A 25,885-nucleotide genomic window follows, 5' to 3' on the forward strand; every position below is an offset into this window, starting at 1 on the left:
TAGAGGATATGGCACAAGCTCTGGCCAGGTTACTTCTCTGCTCAAAATACTTCAGTGGTCCCCAGTGATGCTTGGAATTCAAGGCCATCGATGACTGGGCTCTATTCATTTTTATGGTCTCATTCCCATTTCCCATTATGAAATACATGCTCAAAATTTCCAGTTTTTAATCATTGCTCCCTCATTCTCTCAACTTTCCCTAGGCCTAAAGTTTTAATCATCTTTGATTTTCATTCCACCTCTAATTTTCATGCTTAAAACAATTGCCATGTTCTAAAACATCTATTGTACCCACTACTCTCAACAGGATCCTTATCTTTTGGGATTGACCAGTTATATGTCTTCTGGTCTCCAGAATCTATAGTCTACTAAGTTTTTGCATAGTTTCTATAAAATACCATTTTTAGTGAAACTAGAGACTAGTTCGAGGTTTTCTCCTAAGTTATTCTTCAGAAAAGTTTGTCTTAATCTTGGTAAGAATTAACAAAATTGCAAAAGCTTATTATCATTTTCAGAATTATTTTCTTCTTTTTACCACCATTTTTTTGCAGCTATATTTTTCTTCCCATAAACATGACCTCTTATAAAACTCTGCACAAAAATATAGTGTTCTACTTAAGAAATCAAAGGAAGGTTAAAGGTTATTTATTTATATTTGAGTTTCCAAGTAACGAGAAAGTGGTATTTTTTTTAAAGCATGGCTTCTACACAGAGATATAACAATTTGAGTCATTCCTTTGGTGAAAAAACTCATTGCTTACACTAGATTTCGCAGTTACAACAGCTATCACTCACTGGAAACAATTTCCAGGAATTACATTTCCTTGCTAAGACTGCCACCTACTTCACAGACTAAGTTTTAGAATAACTTTTAAAGTGCTTTTTCCATTTTTGCCATGTAAGAAAAGAAACTAAAGAGAGAAATCTCAGTTTAGAAAAAAATCTTTTCAAAGTAAAATTAGAAGCCCAACAAGAATTAGAGTGAAATATGTGAAAACTTGGGGGGAAAGGTTAGTATAGATCCCTTTAGTTTTATGATCAAATATTAGTGTTTTCTGCATTAGTATATAGGAAATGAGAATTTCTATGAAGAGAGAAAAAATTGCTAAAGGACTGTGTAAAGGAAATCAGGCGGAAAATTCTTGAGGATCAAGGTTACCAAACAGAAAAAAAAAGCTTTAGCAAATTGTAAAAATAATAAGGGGGCAGCAATGTGCAAAGCCAATGATAGTGATGAAGGTATTAACAAAGGCACCTTAATTTTAGGCCTGGAAAAGAGCAGAGAACACTGGTAATTATCAGTATGAAAGCCTTCACCGCAGTACTTCAAATTGCAGAGAATGGAGTTGAAATGAATTGATCAATTGTTCTAACACATTTGAAAATGTGGTGTTAGAGTCCACTGTGAAACTGGGTAAATGGATAACTAATTCTTTTTACTTTATGATAGAGCATGATATAGCATCATGCTTTTACATCATAAAAGCTATACTAGATTCTTAAGCTTTATTAGGTGTAACTTTACTCCCTGCCCCCATTTTCTTCCCCTCCCCTCTTCCTTTTCCATGCTAACTAAATCTGTAAAATTGCCTTTCCTCCCACTCTTTGATGGCCCTGTTAACTTTGCTTTCCCTTTCTGAGATAAGGATACATAGCACTTTTAGAGAGTAGACTTTTGATAATTAATACTTCAAGTAAAGTCAATCATTAGAAGCAACAACGCATGCCATTCTGGGATGGGCTTAACTTCAGAGACCTCCTGCTTGGCGCTCACAAAGCTTCATGATTGCTGAGTTTGGAAATGGGGAAGAGGGATGAAATTTTCTGCACTGCATCTCCAATATCTGCAATCCTTGCTCCTGAGTAAGGTCCTCCAATGCATTCTTGCTGCACTGATTTTGTTTTAGAATATTTTTAATAAATAGAGACACAAGAAGGATTTAACAAGTTTCTTATCTTAATTTACCAGAACAGTTGCATCAGTGTGAAAAAAGTGCCCACTGCCTGATGTTGTGCTTGTTACTGAAATGTGAGCAAGCATGTGGTTATACTTGAGTAATTTACAAAATTCCATTTAACAAGCTGAAAAGAGAAAAATGTCATGGAAAAATGAAGAAATAGGAAACTGATTGTCTTCAAATTTTGGAGACAAGGGGAAAAGTGGCAAATAACTTGTCTTAGTCCATTCAGGTTGCCATAACAAAAATGTCATAGACTAGGTAACTAATAAACAGAAATTTGTCACAGTTCTGGAAGCAAGATCAGGGCACCAGCAGATTCTGTGTGTGTGGTGAGAGCCCACTTCCTGGTTTATAAACAGCTGTCTTTTCACTGTATCCTCACATGGCAGAAAGAGCAAGGGAGATCTCTGGGATCTCTTTTATAAGGGCACTAATCTTATTCACGAAGGCTCCACCCTCATGGCCTAATTACATCCTAAAGGACCACCTACACATACCACCACATTGGAATTAGGTGTCAGCATATGAATTTTGGGAGGATGTATATGAGCACCCTCATATACAAGTTACTTATTACATACAACACAAGGTCTTACTATGAGTGTTTTGGGAGGAGAGAGCATCTTGCAAGAGTTAAGAACCTGGATGGATTTGGATTTGGCTCAAGTTAAAAGCCAGGCTTAGGTTTGAATCCTCTGTTGCTACTTAGTAGTTGAATGACCTTGGTTACTAATTCTCCCTATCCTTCATTTCACAGATGTTATGAAACCTGTTGATGTGAACTCATTATCATTACCAAAATATAACCTTTGAAAAATTTGCGAGACTGAGAGCTCTGAACAGCAAACTGCTTTAGCTTTCACACTCCCTTTAACATTGCTCAGATACCAAAGAATCTGCACTGAAACATCTCAGCACTTTAACCCTGCTGCTGCTAACCCTGTGAAAATATATATTAGTGGTGATAATGGAATCTGCTCCCCTCACCCCGCCACCAAAGAAGAAATGAACAAAATGAGAATGAATGATGCTTTCCAGTTCAAATCCTCTTAATTTTGTAAAAAAAAAAAAAAAAAAAAAAAAAATTAAATGTACATAGTGCAAATGGATACTAGAGAAAAGGAAATATCTATTGCTTTTTCATTAAAGAAAAATTATTTTGCTCTCTCCTAATGCTCTGTTTCCCCTTCCATATCTGTGCGGGCAGAATTCTGAGATGGCTCCCAAGACATCCCGAATTCCTCTTAGCACTCTTAATGTGCACATCCTGTAGAATTCCCTTTTCTTGACTGTGAGCAAGACCTGTGATATGATGTTACTATATATGGCAAGGGTGAAGGGATTTGCCAATGCAATGAAGATCCTAAGTCAGTTGATTTTGAATTAATCAAAAGCAAGATTTTCCTGAGTGTGTTTGACTTAATCAGTTGAAAGCCCTTCAAGAGAGACTAGACCCTTCCTGAGGTGAGAGAGATGTTCTTCCACTTGCCTCGAAGAAGCAGACAGCCTATGAAAGGGTGCCTCTGGGAACTGAGAGTCTCAGTCCTACAACTGCAAGAAATGAATTCTTGCCAAAAATCTGAAGGAGCTTGGAAGAGGGGCCTGAGTCTCTCTTCCGGAGTCCAGGTGACACATAGATTGCAATCTTGTGAGACCCTGAGCAGAGGACTCAGTTAAACTGTGCCTGCATTCTTGACCCACGTAAACTGTGGGATAATAACTGTGTATTGTTTTTAGCTACTGAGTTTGTTGTAAGCTTTCATGCAGCAGTAGGAAACTAATATATCTCTCTGCAAACCAATTCTTTGCATGTATTTATAATAGTGAAACACAGACTCCAAAATTAATTCAATAAGTAATTATTTAGTATCTACAGGAGCAATATATATGAGAATGTCCTTTTCTGCCTCCCCCCACCAAAAAAAAATTTTAGACTAACCTGGAAGAATAAGACAATTAGCTCTCACATAAGAACAAAATTGGCAAGTGCCATAGCATGAGGTTTATGGAAAGAACAGGGGAAGGGAGACTCTGATCAATGTAGTAGGAAAAATAGTGCAAACATATTGGTATGTGGTCTCAGCAACACTTTATAATCCCAGTGAATTAGTCATTTGAATGTATTGGGAAGAGTTTCTAACACTGAAGCTCTCAGTAGACTGTCACCAACTTTTCTGTCCCAGGTTTACAAGTAACTTCTGTTGCAAAAAAATTAGGAGAGAAGTGTGATGGGGTGTGGATATGTGGTGGCGTTCAGAAGGAGCCAGGAAAGAGTTCACTTTGCCTATGGTAATGACAGTCTCTGTCATTTCATCTCATTCTATTCCCTGCCTCAGCACTTATCCAGTTCCCCTTCATCCTGCTAAGTGCACGAGCCGTCATTCTGTTTGTCCCATGATGGGAGAGAACAGTTCACACTCACTGCTTTCACTTTCTCAACTCCTCTTTCTCACTTCTTAACTCCTCACCTCACACCCTGCAAGCCAGCGTCTGATGCCAGCTCTCTGATGAAACGAGGCTTTCCAAGGTCAACAAAGAGCTCTACATCCACTGGCCTTTTCTTAAGCATAAGCTTCCATGATCTATTTGCAGCATTTGCCATGCCTGGATGTTTATGTCTGTTATTATTTCTTCTGATCATCAAGAAAGAAAAAAAAAAATTAGTTGGACCCACACTCTGTTTTTTAAAATCCCATAAAGGTTTATGGTTTGCAGGATAAAGTATGACCTGTTTAGCCAAGCATTAAATATTCTAAAAAATGGGGTCACATGATTTGCATCAACATCATTTCAATGTGTCCTACAATTCAGTCACACCAAACCAAACTGTTAACCATCAAACTCTGTGATGGCACTCACGACTCATGTTGTTCAGTATGAAATGGCTTTCTGTCCAGTTCTTTGGTTGTATAAATCCTCTCTTTCAAGGCCTAATTCAAAAGGCACCTCTTTCTTTACTAACTCCTTCTGTTGCTCCTATACCATTTCTCCTTCCTTTGTGCTTTGCTTACTTGCACCCTTCTTTAATACTTATTTCATTATGCCCTGTACCAGAGTACATTTTGCTTAATATCTTTGAGATGCTTTACTCCTTTATAAAATTAAAATCATAAATACATACCCAACAAGGTTGTTATGAGGAATAACTGGTCAAATAATAATTTAATACATAGGTGAGGTCCTGTACTAATCACTCAAAAATACTGGTAATGATGATGACGATGGTATCTGCTCCCTCTCCCCCACTATATTGAAAACATGGTAAGGGTAGATTGCATGCTTTAGTCATTTTTGTTTTCCCAAATTTCAAGCAGTACATTCAATACATTTCTTTTGAATCAAATTGGCTACTGTTTCTCAGAAAATTTTTACTTAGCTTCTATGACACTCTGCACTTCTGCTTTACCCACTACTCTCTGACAGCTCATTTATCCTGCCATCAATTTCACTACTCATCCATGACTTTTATATTTTTAAGAATTTATCATTGACTCCCCCCCCCATCCCACACATTCTTACTTATGACAACTATCCACTTTCACAACCTAAATTTATATGTGGTCAACTCCCCAAACCTCAATTTCCAATGCTGAACTCTCCCTTGCATTCCCCATTCCCTACAGGGCATCACTGGGGAATGATCACCCAGACACTCTGGAATTATATATATATATTTTTTCCTACACACTCTCAGATCCAGTTGCAGTGTCTGTCAACTGCATGTTCACAGAGTCTGAACATCTGTGCCTTCCTTTCCACATCAATTTATACTTTCATTATCTCTACTGTTCCTTCAGTTGCCTCCTTCCTGCCTGGTCCATCTCTCCAGGCTCTCCCCTTGTAATCTCTCCTGCCCACACACTGCTGTCAGATTGATGTTCCTAAAACAAAACTATAATTATGTTACTTCCATGTTTAAATATCTTGAATGGTTCCTGGCTCCTCTTTAACGATTTAATAAAGTCTAAACTCCTTAGCCTGATATTGATGGCCCTTTCTAACCTAATTCCAAATTACATTTCCAGGCTCATCTTTGATGACTCCTCTACACATTTCTACTGTCTTACACTGTTACTGTCTCTATGCATATCTTATCTCTCCTACTAGATTATAGGAATGATAACTTACTCTATTTTGTATTCTACAACCAAGCAATTCATCCACACCATACACATTTATTGACTGCCTATCCTTTGTAAGGCACATAGCATGTAGTCTAAAATATGAAAAAATGGGTCAAAGTCTGAGGCTGTCTTCTAAGAACTTAAAATCTAGTAAGGAAGGTAAGATATGAGCATAATACTACATAGTAGAAGATAAGTATATTGAAAGAGTAAAATGGTTATTCAGGAGGAGCAAGACGGAAGAGCTGGCATTTGAATTGAGCCTTATCATTTACGTTAGGAAGGCTTGGATATGCAGAGATGGGGGTAATGGCATTTCAAATGTAGGAACACCATGGACTGAGGTACAAAGGCAGGAAATGGAGGCATGTCTCTGGGGAACAGTGAATAGTTCAGTTCAAAGAAGTTGGAATGAGGTTGGGAAAGTAGGTTGGGGCTAGACTACAGAGGGTCTTGGATGGCAGATAAAGGAGTTCAAAAATCAGGTAAGGGGGAAAGTACTAAAGGTTTCTGAGCAAAGCACTGGTGTGTTCAGAGCTCTAGGAAGAAACAGCTGGAAGATTTATGTACAATGGATTGGCCAACAGGGGAAGATGATTATGGGAAAATCTCTTAGGAGGTCCTAATAACTGTAATAAGATGGATGGCCCAAATAGAGAAGTGGCAGTGAGAATAGACAGGAGAGAAGGCAGAGATTGAGGCAGTAGGACTTGTTACCTGGTTGGACAATGGGGACAAAAAGTGGGAAGAATCAAAGATGACGCTAGGGTTTTGAGCTTCAGGGTAGAGGTGTGTGTGTATTTCCTGGGGGGAAAAAGGAGGTGAGTTTAGTTGGGATATACTAATTTCAATTTAGTAAAATATGCAAATGGCATACACAGATGAATGGATCTTAAAGAGAGCTTTAAAAATGAAATTCATTGTAGTTTTAATTTGCACTTCCCTAATGACTAAAAATGTTGAATGTAAATGATCATGCAGTTGATCCTTACATGAATTTATTGGTCATGTATATCTTCTTTGACTGAATATCTGTTCAAATCTTTGCTCATTTTTGTATTGGTTTGTAAGAGTTTAAAAAAAAAATATATTCCAGAAACAGCATCTTTGTCAAATATATGTATTGCAGATACTCTCTCTCAGTCTATGATTTACCTTTTTATTTTCTTTCTTTTTTTAAAAAATAAATAAATAAATAAATTTATGGCTGCGCTGGGTCTTTCTTGCTGCACGTGGGCTTTCTCTAGTTGCGGTGAGCGGGGGCTACTCTTTGTTGCGGTGCACGGGCTTCTCATTGCGGTGGCTTCTCTTGTTGCGGAGCACAGGCTCTAGGCGTGCGGGTTTCAGTAGTTGTGGCTCGTGGGCTCTAGAGCGCAGGCTCAGTAGTTGTGGTGCACGGGCTTAGTTGCTCCGCGGCATGTGGGATCTTCCCAGCCCAGGGCTCGAACCTGTGTCCCCTGCATTGGCAGGCAGATTCTTAACCACTGCACCACCAGGGAAGCCCCCTGCATTATTTTCTTAATGCTGCATTTCAAAAAAGCAGTCTTTACTTTTGAAGAAGTTTAATTTGTCAACTTTTTCTTTTATTGTTAATGGTTTTGGTGTCCTTTTAGGCAGACTATTGCTGGGTAGGGGAAATGGGGAGTTATTGGCCAAAGGGTACAAACTTCCAGTTATAAGATAAACAAGTTCTGAGGATCTAATGTACAGCATGGTGATTATAACTAATAATACTGTATTATACACTTGAAATTTGCTAAGAGTAGATCTTGAATGTTCTCAGCTCAAAAAAGAAATGGTAATTATATGATGAGATTGAAGTATTAGCTAATGCTATGGTGGTAATCATTTTGTATAAAATCAACACATTGTACAGTTTAAATTTATACAATGTTATATTATCGATTATATTTCACTAAAGCTGGGAAAAAAGAACTTTGCCTGTATCAAGACCATTGAATTATCTGCTATGTTTTCTAGAAGTTTTACAATTTTAATTTTTATGTTTAGATCTACAATCCATTTTGAGTTACCATTGGAAATGCACATTAAAATTACAGTGATATACTCGATACCTGTAATACAATGGCTAAAATTAAAAAGACCAACAATGCCAAGTGTTGGCAAGGGCACAGGGCAACTAGAACTCTCATACATCACTGATGGGATGTAAATACCACAGTCATTTTAGGAAAAGTTTGGCAATTTTTTTTTTTACATAAAGAAAAATAAATTCTATACTACTACTCAGCAGTTCCACATCTAGGTACTCCCCAAGAGAAAACATAAACATATTTCAACTCAAAGACTTGCACAAGAATATTTACAGCAGCTTTATCTTATGAGTTCCAAACTGAAAACAACCTAAACTTTCATTAATAGATAAGCAAATTGTGGATATCTATACAATGGAATACTGAGCAATAAAAAGAAATTTCGAATTACTGGTATATAAAAGAACATGGATGAATCTCAAAAACATTAGGCTCAGTGAAAGAAGCCAGATGCAAAAGACTACACAGTGCATAGTTCCATTTTTATGAAATGCTTGAACACTCAAAAATAATTTATAGTGACAGAAAGCAGATCAATTGTCACCTAGAACCAGGGCAGGAATTTCTGGAAAGGGACTAGAGGCATTTTTTTGAGGGGTGATTACATTTCATATACTTGTCAAAATGCACAGAGCTGTATATTTGCAGTGGGTGCATCTTATTGTATGTAAATCATTCCTTAATAAGGTTAATTTAACAGAAGGGGAGAGCTCAGTAAAGACATCAAGACTGGGGATTGAGTTTAGGGTATGATTTACATAAAGAGAATATTGAAAGTCCTGAAATTATGAAGAAATCATAGCAGTAGATGAATGCCAAAGGCAGATCCTTGGTAAGTACCTATCTGTTAGTGATTGAAGGAGGCAAAGAGAAAAAGAACACTCAGAAAGAAAAAGGATTAAATTGTCAGGAACCAAGGGAGAGGAGAGTATCAGTAAGGGTAAGGTACATGGCGCTGGGTGTCTGAGGCACATGGCACTGGGTGTCTGTACAGACAGGTCCACTGTCCCGGGCGGAATGAATGGCCGAATCAGGGAATCCAGATAGAAGCAAAGGTGCATCGAGCTCCAATGGAGGATAAAAGCAGCAGAACTGACTTCGGGAAATGATCCGTTTTCCAGTAATTGAAGCACTGGTGAAATCACGTGGTGCTCAACTTTTAGAAAGATCATCAAACTCGAACTCTTACCAGAGTACCTGGGCTTTCACATCAGTAGCGTTGCTGTTAGAGGTGAAGGCTACGGAATGCAAAATAGCAGAACAGAGTCTCTGCTGATGAGGACTTGGAAGACAGCCAGGTAAATCACATCAGAGCCACATTAACAGGTATGGAAAAGGCAGGTGGATGGATGACAGCAGCTGTGGAAAGGTGAGGTGACATGGAACAGTTCCAATTAGTGTGGGCAGAAGATGGCTGGCAAGACCATTTTGAAGCACCACTTCAAATGATGTCCACCGTTGTGGCCTTATCGGCAGCAACAGTCCCCAAAAGACCAAAGGGCTGTGCTTTGTGTGGCTGATAAGTGAAACAGGGAGACTCATACAAGTTTCCTATAAACAGCTAGTCAGCAGAGAAAACCTCACAAAAGTACCCAGTTTGGGAAAAGCCGCTGTAACACAACACTTAGCGATACCTTTGAACTCTCTCGGTGAACGCACAGGAAACCGGGCTGTGTGGCTCAGCAATCATTAAGAGAAATGAGCTCATCTTGTTTCCTGGGCATTGCAGGACCATGCATTATTTTAAAAACTAAAACATGAAACTAGTATTAAGTCCCAGGTCTCCACTTGTATAAAAATACTTGCGGGGAGAACTGTGTACTCTGAGGACCAGTTGGGTGGCTGTTTGTATCTCAGTGATGAATCAGACGGGGCTGCCACCAGGCCAGAGAGAATCAGACAGTTCCTAACATTCTGATACAACACAGGCAAGGAGGAAAGAAAACAAAACAGCAGATGACAAAGGCTGAGCAAAGGGAGAGAAAAATCAAAGGCGAGAAAAGATGATTGTGAAGGGCTGAGTGGTTGAGGGGAAAGCAAGAGGGATCTGGAGGGTGGCCCATCTTTAGTCCAGCATAATGTTGAATTTCACCTTTGAGTAGTATTATTACGCCTTTCCAGTGATACCCCTTTGGAAGCCCTTTTTAAAATAGATATATAATTGACATATAACATTATATTAGTTTCAGGTGTACAACATAATGATTCAATACTTGTATACGTTGTGAAATGATCACCTCAATAAGTCTAGTTACCATCCATCACTACACACAGTTAGAAATGTTTTTTCCTTGTGATGAGAACTTTTAAGATCTCCTCTCTTAGCAACTTTCAAATATACAATACAGGGTTATTAACTGCAGTCACCATGCTGTAACTTACTTCCCCATCCGTCCATCATGACTGATTGATTTTATAACTGGAAGTTTGTACCTTTTGACCCCCTTCACCCATTTTCCCCACCCCACCGCCTGCCTCTGGCTTCTGCCAATCTGTCCTCTGTATCTATGATTGGAAGCCCTTTTCTTGTTAATATAATTATGTAGGATCTTTTGAGCTAAAGGAGAATAATAATTCTGCCTACTATGAGCCAAGTTTTGCGCTGAGGTTGGAGACACAAAGATGAAAAGACAGTGTTCTGATCTCACGTAGACTGGTTCATATTAAGAGAGAAAACAAAAGTAAAATAGAAAGTAAACATTATGAACATATGTAAAGCACAGACTTATTACAGAGGGAGAATTGCTGATGAATATTAGATTACGGGATTGGTAGCATGAGGAAAGGAAGACCTTTATAAAAGAGTTGAGTTCTTAGGCATAACTAAAAGTAGTCCAGCTAGACAAGCAGTGGCCAGCAAGCAATTTCAGGCAGAGGAGAGAGTTTGTGCAAAGACCTGGAAGCATGGGACGATGTGGATAATAAATTCAGTAACTCTAAGAGTCTCTGTATTGACGAAACAAACTGTGTGAGGGTGAATAATTGCCGATGAGACTGGAATGTATGCAAAAACCATATCATATCTTACAGTACTGTTGATGTCTTGCTAAGACAGTTTAATTTAGACGTCCTTCTGGTAGAAAAATTCTGAGCCTGTAATGCTACTGAAGCCAGAAACAAGTTAAAAAGATGTGCTTTAGTTTAGTTCCTAAGCATGGCATACACAGCCTAGCACACAGTAGGAGCTATATAAATAGGCATTTGGAGTTTATGAATTTTGAACATGGCCCATGTTATATCCCAGACAATGTTTAAAGCACTTTATGTATATTAATACTTTACTGCCCACACCTTCCCAGAGGTAAGTACTATTATTATCCTCATTTTACAGAGAGATTGAATGATTTGCCCAAGGTCATGTAGTAGTAATGGCAGAATTGGGACTTTGAACCAAGGCAGAACAACTCCAGAGCTCACCCTCTGGCCTTTTATTGTAGCAAACGATGCTCCCCTACTGCGGGTTAATAACTAATACTGGACCAGAGCCTCTGAGTGACTAATTTAGAATTATGGTCAAAGTCTTAAAACTTAAGGCTACTGAAGTGTACAGAAGAATTCAGGGGCTAATATTTATATAACAGCAGTGTTTTTAACCTACTGCAATAGTTTACTGATTTTAAAGAATCTGATCCAAATCCTTATGAAGAAAAATTATTGCAATAAAATTTTACTTTCAAGGCATTGAACCATGTAACTCTATCAAGTTTATTACCATGAGATCCTGGCTCTTTTCTAAGTTTTTGTGGACAGGTACACACTCCTTTCCATAAATGGCATAATTGTTAGATATGTTTCTATTATTTGTAGCTTACTGTTGCCTTAAAAACAAACTTGTATGTATGTAAAAAGCTTGAAAGAGAAAAAGGAAGAGGGTTGAAGTGATTTTGAGATTCCTCCAGGACAGTGGTTTCAATGAAAGTGTTGCTTGGTGAGGAAACTTGTAAATGGGCCAATATCTTCTTAATCTTTATTTCAAAGTTATCGAAGTTCACTTAAAAGGCAGACTGAGGAGGCATGTGGACTGAGAAGATAACAAGTTCAAATCTCTTTATTCCAGTATTCTCAGAAATGGAAATCAAAACAAAGAAAAATAAAGCCGAGTGCTAAAAAGATAATGGCACGTGGCATAATTTCCCTCTGGTTTCCGCTTCTAAATTCTTTATCTAATTTAATAGAAACTGGCACAAACCTGACAGGTCAGCAGTGCAATAAAAGATCTACATAGTCATTAGAATAGGAGAAAAAGCAGTCTCTCAGCTTCTTTCCTTTTGCCGTTTTCTTTATAGATTTGCATTTATAGTCACACTTCCCTGAGTGAAAATGTAGCCTGTATTTTGACATGCAACTGCTATGTGGTGAGAAATAGATGTTTAAAATTATTATTATTATTATTTTTTTAAAATTTATTTATTTATTTATTTTTGGCTGTGTTGGGTCTTCGTTTCTGTGCGAGGGCTTTCTCTAGTTGCGGCAAGCGGGGGCCACTCTTCATCGCGGTGCGCGGGCCTCTCACTGTCGCGGCCTCTCTTGTTGCGGAGCACAAGCTCCAGACGCGCAGGCTCAGTAGTTATGGCTCACGGGCCTAGTTGCTCCGTGGCATGTGGGATCCCCCCAGACCAGGGCTCGAACCCGTGTCCCCTGAGTTAGCAGGCAGATTCTCAACCACTGCGCCACCAGGGAAGCCCCTAAAATTATTTTTAAATGTATTTATCTATTGGTACAGTATTTCAGCAAGGTGATTCCTGAGCTATTTTTAATCTATGTCCAAAATATTGTTCACTCCCCTTATTTTTCTTAGGTGTGTTTACTTAATATCTTTGAAATGCTAATGGAATAGCTAAATAAGGTCTAGAAACTTCGCTGAGATCTTAACTTCACTTGGTGGCTTAAGGTGCTTACTGTTACTCTGTATTACCTACGCTTTGGAGGCTTATAAAATCTCACAACATTAGTTAATTTTAAAGGCATGAATTTCTTGGGGGAATTTTCTGCATAATAGGCTTCCAAGAGGGAAACAAAATTCAAGGACACGTTTAAACAACCTTCCTGAAATACAGCATCAGTAGCATATAATTTTGTTAGGTTTGTACATTGAATACAGGATGTTGATAGAGTCAGATTACACACTTGCTCTTTAAAATCAGTAGTATAACGAGTATTTTATAACAATCCTTTTACTCAGAGTAAATAATAGATAATACAACATACCCACATAAATTTTACAAATCAATAAAATGTGCTAACTATAATAGAGGAGAAATAATAAAGTAATTTGTAATGAAATAATTCACAGTTCTCTGTAAAAATCTTCAGACAGAACTTTACTAGAAGACACGATGAAGTAATCAAATGCTTGCAACTGCTCAAAGGGATGTTTGGAATTAGAGAAATAAGACAGAAGATTTGCAAAAAGTCAGGAGCAAGTGAAAGTTCAGAGGTTAGGAAAACATTAGAATAAAAGCTAGAATATTCAGTTTAAATCAGAGCCACGCAAAAAACACTTTCACATTGTATGTCAAGTCATTCTAGGTTCAGATAATTATAAACAGGGGTTCCTTCTATATGCACATCCCAGGGAAATTGTGAAATTTGTGCAGAATGTGGAACAGTTTTTCATTGTGCGAAACTGTCTCACATGTTGGAAGATGTGTAGGTTCCCGGGCCCAGGGCCTCTAAATGCCAGTAGCCGCCCCTCACGCCCATTTTTCAGCACAATAAAAACGGCCCAATGAATATTCATAATATCCTGTAGGGGGCAGTGCCAACTCAAAATTTTAAGAACCAAACTGACTTTCTGCCCTAGGATTAACTTTTTCATGGTAACTCTTAATACACACACATTGAATTCACATTGTACTTACATATACACATATGCATTTCCTACATTTTGAATCAGAGTTAAACTTGAAAAATGATATAACTAAACTAAACTAAACCGTTTATTGAGTGTAAGCATGAATCACTACATTGTGCTGTGAACAGCAACCCTTATCTCTAAGTGTCCTTGTTCCAAATAGATTCCTTCAGCATTGCACTGATGAAGTCACTCAATATTGCAAAGCACTTGCTCTGAAAATAGCACTCATCAGCATTGTAACTTTTTTCTCATAGATATTTCAATTTAGTAGAGGTTAACAATGAATAATTTCACTTAACATTTCAGCCAGTGCTTTTCTGAAGTGTGAGAAGTACTGAGTCAACAGATGAGAGCTGAAGCTGAGTCAGTGGATGATATTTGGGGAGTTCATCTATACAATGCAACAGAATCTAACTCTTAGTACTTAGGTAGCAATGGATTATTTATTCACATGACAGTCTGTTAGAGTGAGTCCAATAAAAGAAATGCAGAAACATAAAGTGAATAAACACTTGCCTTTCAAACCAAGGAGAAACGCTGAATTAGTACTAAACTTGTATTCCAAGTATTCAGTTAGTAAAACAAATAACAAGAGAAGAACATCAAATACCAACCAGTATCTCTGAACAGGCACATAGAGCCCTAAGAGTTTCAAGTCAGTGGAGATAAGCAACAGTGGAGGTGATTTGCAGTCTTTGTGACATATTGTGAAGGCAAAAAACTGCAAAAATTTTCCTGACACAGCCCTGCACCTACAATCTGCACCATGTGTGCCTTACTAGGCTTCAGCTTTCTTATCTGTAAAATGGGAATAATAATTATTCACACCTAGTAGAGATTTTACAGGGCAGAATGGAGGTTGATTTCACAGAATGCACAGCCCTTGCTTCCGTGCTAAGTGCTCAATGAACGTTGGCAGTCGTTACAGTAATTATTGTTCTTCACATGCTGTGTATTACTGTATGTTCCTAAGGGTTCTCTTCCTACGTTTCTTGAAATTATCTTCTTGAATTAACATAGTGTTCTTGACACTAACATATGGCAGTAGCATTATATTCATTCTGCAGCCCCATGAGGGAAAACAAAGTTACTGGACTGCATTTTTCCTCATGGATGAATATTTGCTTATGCCATATTTAACCAATTATATCACTACTGGATGTTGAGTTTCACTGGTTATTGCTGTGAGGGGTAACACTGATATATCTACCACTTGTTGAGGCCACTGCCTTCAAACTGTGTTCCATACAGCCGGGTGTCTTTGTAGCTGCTAATAAACCTTGGGAGCGTGAGTGAGGAAGATGCCTTTACTCACCAAGGCAGCTCTGACTTGCTGTACAGAGGTTTCTGTATAATATTTTATTTGAACAAAGGGATCCTTGGCTAAAATGTTTGAAAACTGTTGCTTTCTAGATCATAGTTTCTGCAAGCATGGTACAAGAACCACAGTATTTGGTGTAATGTTAATATTTGTAATATGGCAATACCTATAGTTTAGTTTCTAGCATGGTAGCAGATACTTTCAAAGTATGGGGGATACGAATGCATGTAAGAAATTGTCCCTGCCTCTGAGGAGTTTACATTTCAGTGAGAAAGACAGATATAACCAAACAAAACAAGGTAACCAAGACAAAGATTTTAATGAAGAGCTTTGAAGGCTGGAGGATGACTCAAACAATTCTGCTTTGGGAAATGAGGGAATTTCTCATCTAAATGGTAACATCTGAACTGGTTGAGTGATTAAAAAAAAAAAAAAAAAAAAAAAAAAGAACGTGTCAGGGTTAATTGGGTAAGGGAATCCAGGAAGAGAGAAAAGCAAAGCAAAGTGCTGGCTGGTTTTGAGAGGTTTTTTAGGAGGAGATTTCACAGGACTTAAATGAATGCAGGTGTGGAATTGGAGGTGCAATAGCTCAGGGAGACAAGGATAATAGTGAAATTTCTTACCTGAATAGCCAGGGGAATGAGATGGCCCAGGGAAAGCATGGAGAATAAGACTGCAACAGGATTAAAAATGGAACCCTGGAAACCATGACATCTACCACTTCAGGGAAGGAAAGGTAATGAAAAGGGAGGACCAGTCAATGAATGAGAATAAGGAGGGAGGGAAGGAAGAGGAGGAAATGAGAGTAGACTCCTGGAAATCAACATTTTTCAGATGATGACCGCTGGTCATAATGACAACACAGAAATATCTGACTAAATGAAGTTTGACAATCACCCTCATAATTGTGCAAAAGGAAGTACCTGGTGACCCTTTTAATAGTACTTGACGATGCAGATCAGAGAAGAAGCTGAGTTGTTAATGGAAGTTGAAGAAATAGATGTCAGGATCTAGGTTATGGTTTCCAATCAGTTTGATGTAGATATGAAGGAGGAAGTGAGAATGGTGGGTGATGGAGGAGGTAAGGGAAGAAGAAAATCTTAGAGCATGAAAGAAGGAAACTGACATTTCTGAATCACCTACGATGCATAGAATTTCACTAGGCACTTGCAAATATGTGGACTTTTTTGAGCATACCTGTAGGCTAAAAGGAATGAGGGAGTAAGAAAATGAAATTACAAAGGAAAAAAAGAAAATTAGAGATGATGGGAAGAGGAAACACCAAGAAGGAATCTGTCTTTCCTAGAACAGGCATCCTTGGAATGTGTTTAAAGAAGGCAATACTTGAATATTTGGCTGCAAAGTTTCTGGAATTTTCTCAATTTGGGTGTCTGACCTGAATAGAGGGCTTTTCTGAAAGAGAAATGGACTTGCTAAAAATGACAACTAGACTCTAATAATAGCTAACACTTATAGGATGTTTACTCTGTGCCAGACACTCTAAGCCCTTCCTATGCATTGATGCCTTTACCCAACTACCAGATGATGGAGATATTATTTTTAATCCCCATTTTATACTAGCAGAAACTGAAGCACAGAAAGATGAAATAATTCCCGAGGTCACAGAGCTAGGATGTGGCAGAGCTAAGATTTGAACCCATGTAGTCTGTAACCAAAGCTTGTGTTTTTAATCCCTGTGTTAAACTGTCTATCCAATAGTATTTCTGCACAAATTACATAACTACCGTTAGCCCACTTGCTCTTATTCTAGACTCAGAGTCAAGTTCTGGCTATTTGGTTTTCTGCTGTGATTCAGGAAAGTTGCACTTGACTTCAAGAAGCTCATGAATGTCAAAACCTTAATCACAGCTATTTGGATGACACGGGTTCATGCTTTACAAACCAACCATGGCCCTAGTCATATTAAAATCAAAGTTGCAAAATAAAGAAACATTCTGAAAAACCTTGTCTGCTTCATTTAGATAACAGTGTGCAGAATGAATTGAAAGATTAAAATGCTCAGCATTTACCATTTCCTTTTCCTTTTTTTATTTGACACTCCATAGTGTTGTGGATGATATCATCAGGCAATTTGGTTTGAATATGCTCCGTGCTGGACTCTGCAGATTACCCAACTAATGACATGCACACTCCTTGCCATTGTGATACCTCTCTTTTCACAAGTGGGAATTTCAAGTGACAGACTAAAGCTGTTTGCTATCAATTTTGCGAAAAACACATCTGCCAGAGAGCCAAGATTTAGTTCAGAGACGGGAATCAATTAATATTCTAATTTGTTACCTGTCATTAGCATCACCGTATTATGCCAAGTCAGAAGTGATAACCTTTATATAACATATGCTCCTAAAGGAATTTGATTTAGGGATCTGTTTCATTTCTGTTGAGTGTTGCTCCCTGTGTATAAATCCCATTAGAAATTTCAATTACACGGGCAGTAAAAATTGTGATGGATTAAAATGAAAGTGTAAAATTCGCAGTTACAATATTTATCATAAACCTGCATGGCTGTATTTATGATTTAGTTTTCCTAAACTTATTTACCAAACCGTTTAAAAATTTTAGGTATTTCAGTTGTTTCTTCCCATTAAATCAAGGAGGGAGCAAGCAACATAATATTTCTAGAGGTGTTACCTAGATCCTCTGACATTCTATTATTTTAGGTTGCTGGTCAAAAGCAAATCTCCATGGAGGAAGGCTGATTTCCTGGGCTAATTCCCAGTGCCCAAGAAAGAAACACAGGAATGGGATAGTGGCTTGGGAAGAAGGAATGAAATAAAATTAGCCAAGGGAAAGAAAAAAAATGAAGGGAGAGTTGCATAGATATTTTTTCCCAGCTGATTCTTTTCCTGCTGATGCACAGGGAGGAAAGGATAAAGTAATAGCTGGCACTAAGTGGAGAAGGCTAAAAGATGGAGTTATGACTATAAATATGGAAACAACTTGTTTTTTCAATGTGAATGACACAGTCAAGCATTGAAATGATGCTTTCTTTGGTGTTAGAAATTAAATTTTAAAAATTTATTGTAGTTGATTTACAATGTTGTGTTAATTTCTACTCTACAGCAAAGTGATTCAGTTATACATATTTATACATTCTTTTCCATATTCCTTTCCATTATGGTTTATCACAGGGTATTGAATATAGTTCCCTATGCCATACAGTAGGACGTTGTTGTTTATCTTAAAATTTTTTCATATGCTTTAAATTTTCAGCATGTTAAGGCCTCAAAATCTAAGAGTGAGGGGCTCAGGATATAAGTTAAATCAACCTTGATTCATTCATTAATTCACTCAACAAATAGATATTGAGTGCCCCGTATATATTAAGGATCACCAGGGATGAAACTATGCATAGAACAGACCCAACTTCTTGCCCTCATAGAGGTTACATTATTTTGGAGAGAGCAGAGCAATTGAAAAACAGATAATAAAATACATAGCATTTCACATGGTGCTAAGTAATACAGTGAGAAATAAAGCAAGGGAGAGGGCAGGAAATGCTGGCAAAGATTGGGTGGGGTAAATGGGTTAGAATTTTAAATAGCATGGTTGGGGAAGTCCTAATTAAGAAGATGCTATTGGGTGAAGGCCTAAAGGAGATGAGAGAATGGGTGTGTGGATACACGGGGAACATTAAATCTCACTGTTATCAACATTGCCATTGCTTCTCATATTGTTTACTCTTCCAGAGAAGGAAAGGGTGTTGAAGACAAGGCAGAATATGCGTTTGATTTGGTGGTGTTCTTTTCTTTCTCTGCTTCCCTCTAACACATTTCTTTTAGAGCAAGCATTTCGATAAAATATTCAAGTGAGAGTTTGCCCCCATGACAGATGCATTTGGTTTTTGCCCTGTAGTTATGACTTCAAAGTCATATCAAAAGATACCCAAATCAGTCCATCAGCTCAGCAGCGGAGCAAGGAAGAGAACCTGAGAGCCTGTGTTTCCCATCCTAGGGATCGCTCTGTTGGACCATCTCCATCTTCCCTAGGTTTTGGAGCTTCATGCTGGGAATGGAAATTACTGACAACTGAGCTAAGAGTGTCTCTTGGATTTGTTAAAGGTGGACAAACAGATGAACAAGTTGTTAATTCCTGGGAGGATAAGAAATTGATTCCCTGTACTTTTCATTTAGTTTCTCAATGTCCTTATAGAATAACTCTTATAACTTTGGTAAATCTCTCATCTAGATGATTGCAACAGCCTGCTTTATCTTCTGTCCTTGCCCCTCTAAGCACATTTTCAACACAAGCACATTTTCAAGAGTGATTTTTAAGAAAAACCTACGTCAGATCATAGGATACCTCTGCTCAGAATGTTGCGAAGGCATTTTATTTCACTCAGAGTAAAACCCAGGTTCCTTAGAACAATTCACTAGGCTCCATATAACGGGGCCTCAGGTTTGTCTTCTGCCATCCTCTACCTTGTGTTATTCTACCGAAGGCACACTGAGCTCCTTGCTATTGCAGGCAGATTCTTGCCTAAGGGCCTTTGTATATCACAGGTTTTAGAACTTTCTCCCCTACTTTCTCCAGGTTTCCTTACAAAGGAAATTAGCTCAGATAATCCTAAAAAATAATGACCTTTTACCCTCTACCCCCTTCCCTTTCCCACTTACTCTCCTCCTGTTTCCTTATATTATTTACCATTCCGTGATGTATCATATACATTTGCCTCCTTACTGATTATTTCTTTTCCCCCACTAGAATATAAGCTTTGTGAGGGCCAAAACTTACTTTCCCAGAACCTAGAGAAGTGTCTGGTGCATAGTAAATGTTCATCTCTGAAGAAAAAAGACCAACCTGTAGTTTATGATTTAAATTAAATGGCGCTGGTTGGACTTAGTGCTATACCCACACAAATAAACTTAGGTCCAGGTTATTGTTTCTTTCCCAATGACAACAAAGAAAATGTTAAAAAGTGTGCAAAAGCTTTTGAAATATTAACAGATGAGTGAAAGAAAACCAAACTCGTAATAATGGGAAAGTACATTTTAGCTATTGCTTAGGAATAAGCTTTACAGTGGAATGATTTCATAAATACAAATCTAAACTACACAACACATAAACGTTAACATTCTCTGGAGAAAGAGACATTGAAGAAGATTTAAAAAAGAGCCCACCTACATTAAACACAAGATCGTTTTTTTTATAAATTGGATTTTCATGTATTAAGTATATTTAAATCCTTAAGAAGAATATTCCATTTCCAAGAATATTCCATTTTACTTTTGGAATACTACTATTCCAATAATAAAAAATCAAATGTACACTTAGGTTAAGAGGAATTCTTTTTCTCCCGATGGGTACGTTGATTTTCAACCATTGATTTTTACTCAAGCAACAATATACAATACTCACATGGAATTTTATGCAACTCATTCATAAACTTCTCCTTCAGCTTAGAAAAGCCATCCTCCTTTCCTTCGCCAGGACTGGCTGACTCTGTGGCATTATTTGGTAGAACAGTCGCTGCAGTGGTGATTGGCGGGGCTGCCAGGGCCTCATGATGACTCTCGCTCACCATTTTAGGTTCAGGTGAAACTGTGAGGGGAGGGAAGCAAAAAAAAAAGAACAACTCAACATGGTTTAACTGACCCCACATCAACGCTATTCTAGAGATGAAAAAACATCAGAGGGCGCACCTGCTCGCTGGGTAAATAGCCTGTCATTAGCATATTACTTTATGTTGGTTCATGAAATATTTATGGAACTACAGAGAAGGTTCTTCCCCAGAAGGTAAGACCAGACATAGTTATTGAAAGCATTTTCTCCTAACAATAAAATGAAACTGTCAAATCTATTAGTTATACAGGCAATTATTTGCTATATAGATTTAACTTTTTAACCCATATCCTACTGAAATGTCCATGAAACAATTGCTGACAACATACCTGCTCTATACTCTAAATGTTTTGCGTTTTCGAAAAGGAGAGACCAAATATTTATATTGGAAGTGTTGATAAATTATAAATGATAGCACGTTCAAAATGTTAGTAAATTTTAAAATGGTTGTAAAGAATCTTATTGTAACATTGATACTCTAAGATTCCTGAATGTTATACTGAAATTAGTTCTTGAATCTCATTTATTGATAGTATGCTTTCTGCCCAGTTATGTTTTTTTGACATTTACTGTAGATAATACTATGATCAATAATTCACTTGTCTTGCTGGGTGAATTTTTGAAGCCACTGTAAATGTGGCATGATTGACTATATGGACCGAGGTGCTGATGATAAAACATGACTTTAATTATTTCAGTTTATTTAGTTTGATTATATTATTGAATTATATAATTAATATAAATTATTAAATTTATTCAATTATTTAAAATGTTATCTTCAAAATATTTTAAAAAATGAATCCTTAAGGTAGTCAGTGAAAAAATCTTAGCCTTGAATACAGAAAACAGTTCTAGTTTTCTTCACTAGCTAAATGAAGTTTGACAAGGCATTAAACTTCTTAATTTACACATCTTTTGAAATATGAAGAATCGAAACCTGCCCTGCCTAGATTTTTCTTAAGTACATGTGAAGTGCTGTATAAATGTAAGGAAGGTCTTCTAAAGGGGTACAAATGAAGTCATATTCTCCAATCTAAACGTATTCTGGACTTAAATACTTTTACCGTGTGATGTAAGTTTTCAGACTGTGCTGGTGAGAGTGGACATGATTTGGGGCAGAAATAGATAAATACAAATAGGCCTGGGCCTAACTTCACAGTCTCAGCAGGAAAGTTGATGGACCCATAAAGCCCTTTTGAGTTGCAAAGAAATGGAAATAACGAGCAAGCAGATAAAGGATTTTTATAGACTTCAAACCTTCTGTGCATTAATTACGCCTACTTACATATTTAGTGAGAGTACAGTTGAAAGTAGAATAATCTCAAATGTATGGGATTTATTAAAATCTTAATCAAAATCTAGACATTTTGGGTCTCCTGAAAGGAGATCAAGGATGAGGCTGAGATACATAGATAATCAAATTTTATAATAGATTAGTTCTCTTTTGAAAGCTTTGAATTTTTCACTAGTAGCTACTAATACAATCCTAAGGGGTAGAATTAGACAGATAGGGGTTCAGGGCTTCTCTGTTCTTGAGTTTCTTCATTTGTAAAAGGAGAGTAATCATACCAAGTATGTAAGGCTTTAATCCATGCAAAGAATTTAGCACAATGTCTGGCATGCAAGTTTGTTCCTTCTATTGATTAATTGATCAATCAATTGATTGATCTATCCCTCCCTCCCTAATAGCATTTGGCAGCTCAGACTTTTCCAGATTGTGAAAAAATTTTATTTTTTCTAACTCAGGGTCACTTTCCAGAAGCTTTCCCTGATTTTCTGATTCTGTTTAGCTTTGGCTCTTGTCTCCCTGCAAAAATTTGGAGTACTGTTTGCACAACCTAGGTGAAGCTATTGATATTGATGATGCCTTAACTCATATTTCATGTGACTTAGCAAGACTACAGTTACACACACACAAACACATACATGTGCATAAAATATCTGTGTGTATTAAAAAATGAATTCATTCCTCTGCTATGAGAATCACCAGATGTGATTATCATTACTTATCTCCACAGGATAGTTGAGGATATTTGAGGAATTATGGTTTGCTGTGGGATTTAAAGGAAACGATTGTGCTAAATAGAATAGCTAAATACAGCAGTGTCATTATTAAATTAAAGGTATATTGTCTGTTTCAGCTCAATTTCTGTCATGTTCTGGAAGTGGGATATCATTGCTGGGCTGAGCCTGACGTCCGGCTGCTCCCTCCATATGGCTACACAGTTGTTTATAGCTTTTGTGCACGGAGATGTTTGGGTCCTTTCTCTTGGATTGTTAAATATTTTCATATTTCCCCAGTTTATTTTGGAATATATATAAAACATTTGTATATATAAGTTGAATGATCTAAATGGCTTTGGGAAAAATAAGGCTTTTATTAAACAGAGTTAACATTTAGAAAAGGCACTTGAAGCTTACGCAGTATTTTTGTTGTTGTTGTGAAGGAAGCAAAGAATGTTTCTATAATTTCCAGAAAGAATTCTCTTCAGACATAAGGTACAGCTTGCAAGATGTTTTATCAAAAAAGGTAAAACCTATAAACTTGGAACTTACTAGCCAATGACATTATCCCTACCATTTCTGATTGTTTTAAAAATCAAGAAAAGATTATGTACGAAATATATAGACAGTGCTTCTTTTACTTAATGTATACCACTGTGAAATTAAAAGTCTTTCACAAATTATAAAGATATAATGGGCAATTAAGGATCTAATATACTGTCAAAGAAAGACCAATTGCTGAATTTAATTTCATTCCTTTATATTTTGAGAGATAGTGTTTGTAAATAACAAAACTAAGAACAGTTACATGGCTCTCGAAAATGCATATTTAGGGATGCTTAACAAGAAGCATCACTTTGCAGGTGGAAAAACTAGCTTATTATTCAGTCCTGACTAATGTGATGACTTTATACTCTCTTATGTACTTTAGTGCAGGTGGCATTGTTTGTTTATTTAGTAAAACAATTTATGTTCTACTCAAGTCTTTTTTTTTTTTATTTTTTTATTTTTATAGCTACTTTTTTTTTTTATTTTTATTTATTTATTTATTTTTGGCTGTGCTGGGTCTTCGGTTCGTGCGAGGGCTTTCTCTAGTTACGGCAAGCGGGGGCCACTCTTCATCGCGGTGCAGGGACCGCTCTTCATCGCGGGGCGCGGGCCTTTCACTATCGCGGCCCCTCCCGTTGCGGGGCACAGGCTCCAGACGCGCAGGCTCAGTAGTTGTGGCTCACGGGCCCAGCTGCTCCGCGGCATGTGGGATCTTCCCAGACCAGGGCTCGAACCCGTGTCCCCTGCATTAGCAGGCAGATTCTCAACCACTGCGCCACCAGGGAAGCCCTCTACTCAAGTCTTGATAAAAACAGCCAACAGTTATTGAGGACATGCTAAGTGGCTGAGATATATGAACTCATGGAGTTCTCACACCATTCCCATGAGATAAGTATAATTAGCACCCATTTTACAGGTGAGGAGACTAAGGCATACAGAAGTTACGCAATTGGTTCAAAGATAGATAGCAGTAATTAGTGGAGTTGAGGTTTGAACCTAGGTGTCCTAGCTACTAGTATAAGGGACTTGTATGCTATGAGACTAAAATCTAATAAAATAGTGGTTTTTTTGAAGAAGTTTTGGACTATGACCCTTAGTAAGAAGTACATTGTGTATTGTGCTCCAGTATACACACTCTCCCCCTATATGTTAAATATGGAACACATTTCACATAAAGAAACTTGCCCTTACTATGTGTGAAATATTCTGATACATTCCATTCTATTCTGTTCTGTTTTAGTAAAAAATTCTAGTTATATTTATTAGTTTCACAAACAACTATTGGTTTGCGACCTACAGTTTGGAAAATCACTATGCTAAGGGACCTGTTAAGATACAATAACATTAAATGAGGCTAAGAAAAACTAAAGATGCCATTTATTAAGAACCTACTATGTGCCAAAATGCTGGCATTGATATTTAAGTATAATATCCTCAATTCTCATTACAACCCTGAAAAGTAACTTATCATATTTTACAGGGAAAAAAAATGGTTGTGGAGAGGTTAAGTGATTTGTTCTACACAGATTTAGCCTGATCCAAAGTTCCTTCCACTAGTCTATTCCAGTAATAACATTTAAGTATTATGAAACAATTAAATCAGTACTGGAAAGGTATTTATGATTTTCTTTTGAATTGGTTTACCAGTAAATAGAAAACACAAGTCATCTTACTAATAGGAAAGAGACTGCTTAATTTTGAGGTATAGTCATTGAGTTTGTTAAAGTGGAATTTAACATCTTGAATATGCCAAGAGAAATATTATTGAATAGAAAAATAAATTCCTGCCTAGAAGAAGGTTGGGTACAAAGGACACAAGCAAGCAATTCTAAAAGAAAGAAATGCAAATCCCTCCTACCAAAAAAAAAAGTGTTTAATTTAACAAATAGTCAAAAAACTGAAAGTTAATATATATTAATTGTAAATGAGGATAAATATAGATGCGAAGGTGAGGATACAAAAACTTGGCAATGGGTAAAGACCATAGTTTTGAAAAATACTTTATAGAGGCCAAAGTAAGAGAACATGTTAAAAGCTGTAGAAGCACTCATTCTTTTTGTAGGAATTCACAGTAAAGAATTCATTTAATATAAGGATGTTTGTTGTAACTTATTTATAGTATTAGAAGACCAGAAACTACCTAACAGAGAGACTTAAATTATGGTAATCCATAAAATAATGTTATTAGAATTATCTTAAAGATAAATATTTACAAACCTGGAAATACATTAGAGTATTAGATGAAAATGCAAATTATGAAACATTATATAAAGTATGTCCAATTTCTCTAGATAAGATCTTTTGTATAAAAGAGGTTGGAAAGATACACTTAAAAATGTCAACCTTGTGATAGGATACTCACTGTTTTTTTCCCGTATGTTTACATTGTCAGTATATTATAAACCTGAATTATTTTAAATTACACAGAAGAA

The 25,885-nt window shown here is 37.1% G+C and overlaps 1 protein-coding gene and 1 long non-coding RNA gene across 5 annotated transcripts in view; one reads left to right on the top strand and one right to left on the bottom strand.

The window, feature by feature from the left end:
* Positions 1-25,885, bottom strand: part of SYT1 (synaptotagmin 1) — a 537,233-nt gene that overhangs the window by 176,595 nt on the left and 334,753 nt on the right. For both annotated transcript variants that reach the window (XM_007194974.3, XM_007194973.3), the window contains exon 4: positions 20,697-20,879. In XM_007194974.3, coding sequence (XP_007195036.1) covers positions 20,697-20,862 — 166 coding nt within the window. In that variant the 5' untranslated portion in view covers positions 20,863-20,879. The remainder of the gene's footprint in view (positions 1-20,696; positions 20,880-25,885) is intronic.
* LOC102997960 (uncharacterized) overlaps positions 1-25,885 on the top strand; it is a 289,513-nt gene that overhangs the window by 130,099 nt on the left and 133,529 nt on the right. The gene's annotated exons all lie outside the window — the stretch shown is intronic.

This window comes from Balaenoptera acutorostrata, chromosome 11 (assembly GCF_949987535.1).
Source record: "Balaenoptera acutorostrata chromosome 11, mBalAcu1.1, whole genome shotgun sequence".
Lineage (NCBI taxonomy): Eukaryota > Metazoa > Chordata > Mammalia > Artiodactyla > Balaenopteridae > Balaenoptera > Balaenoptera acutorostrata.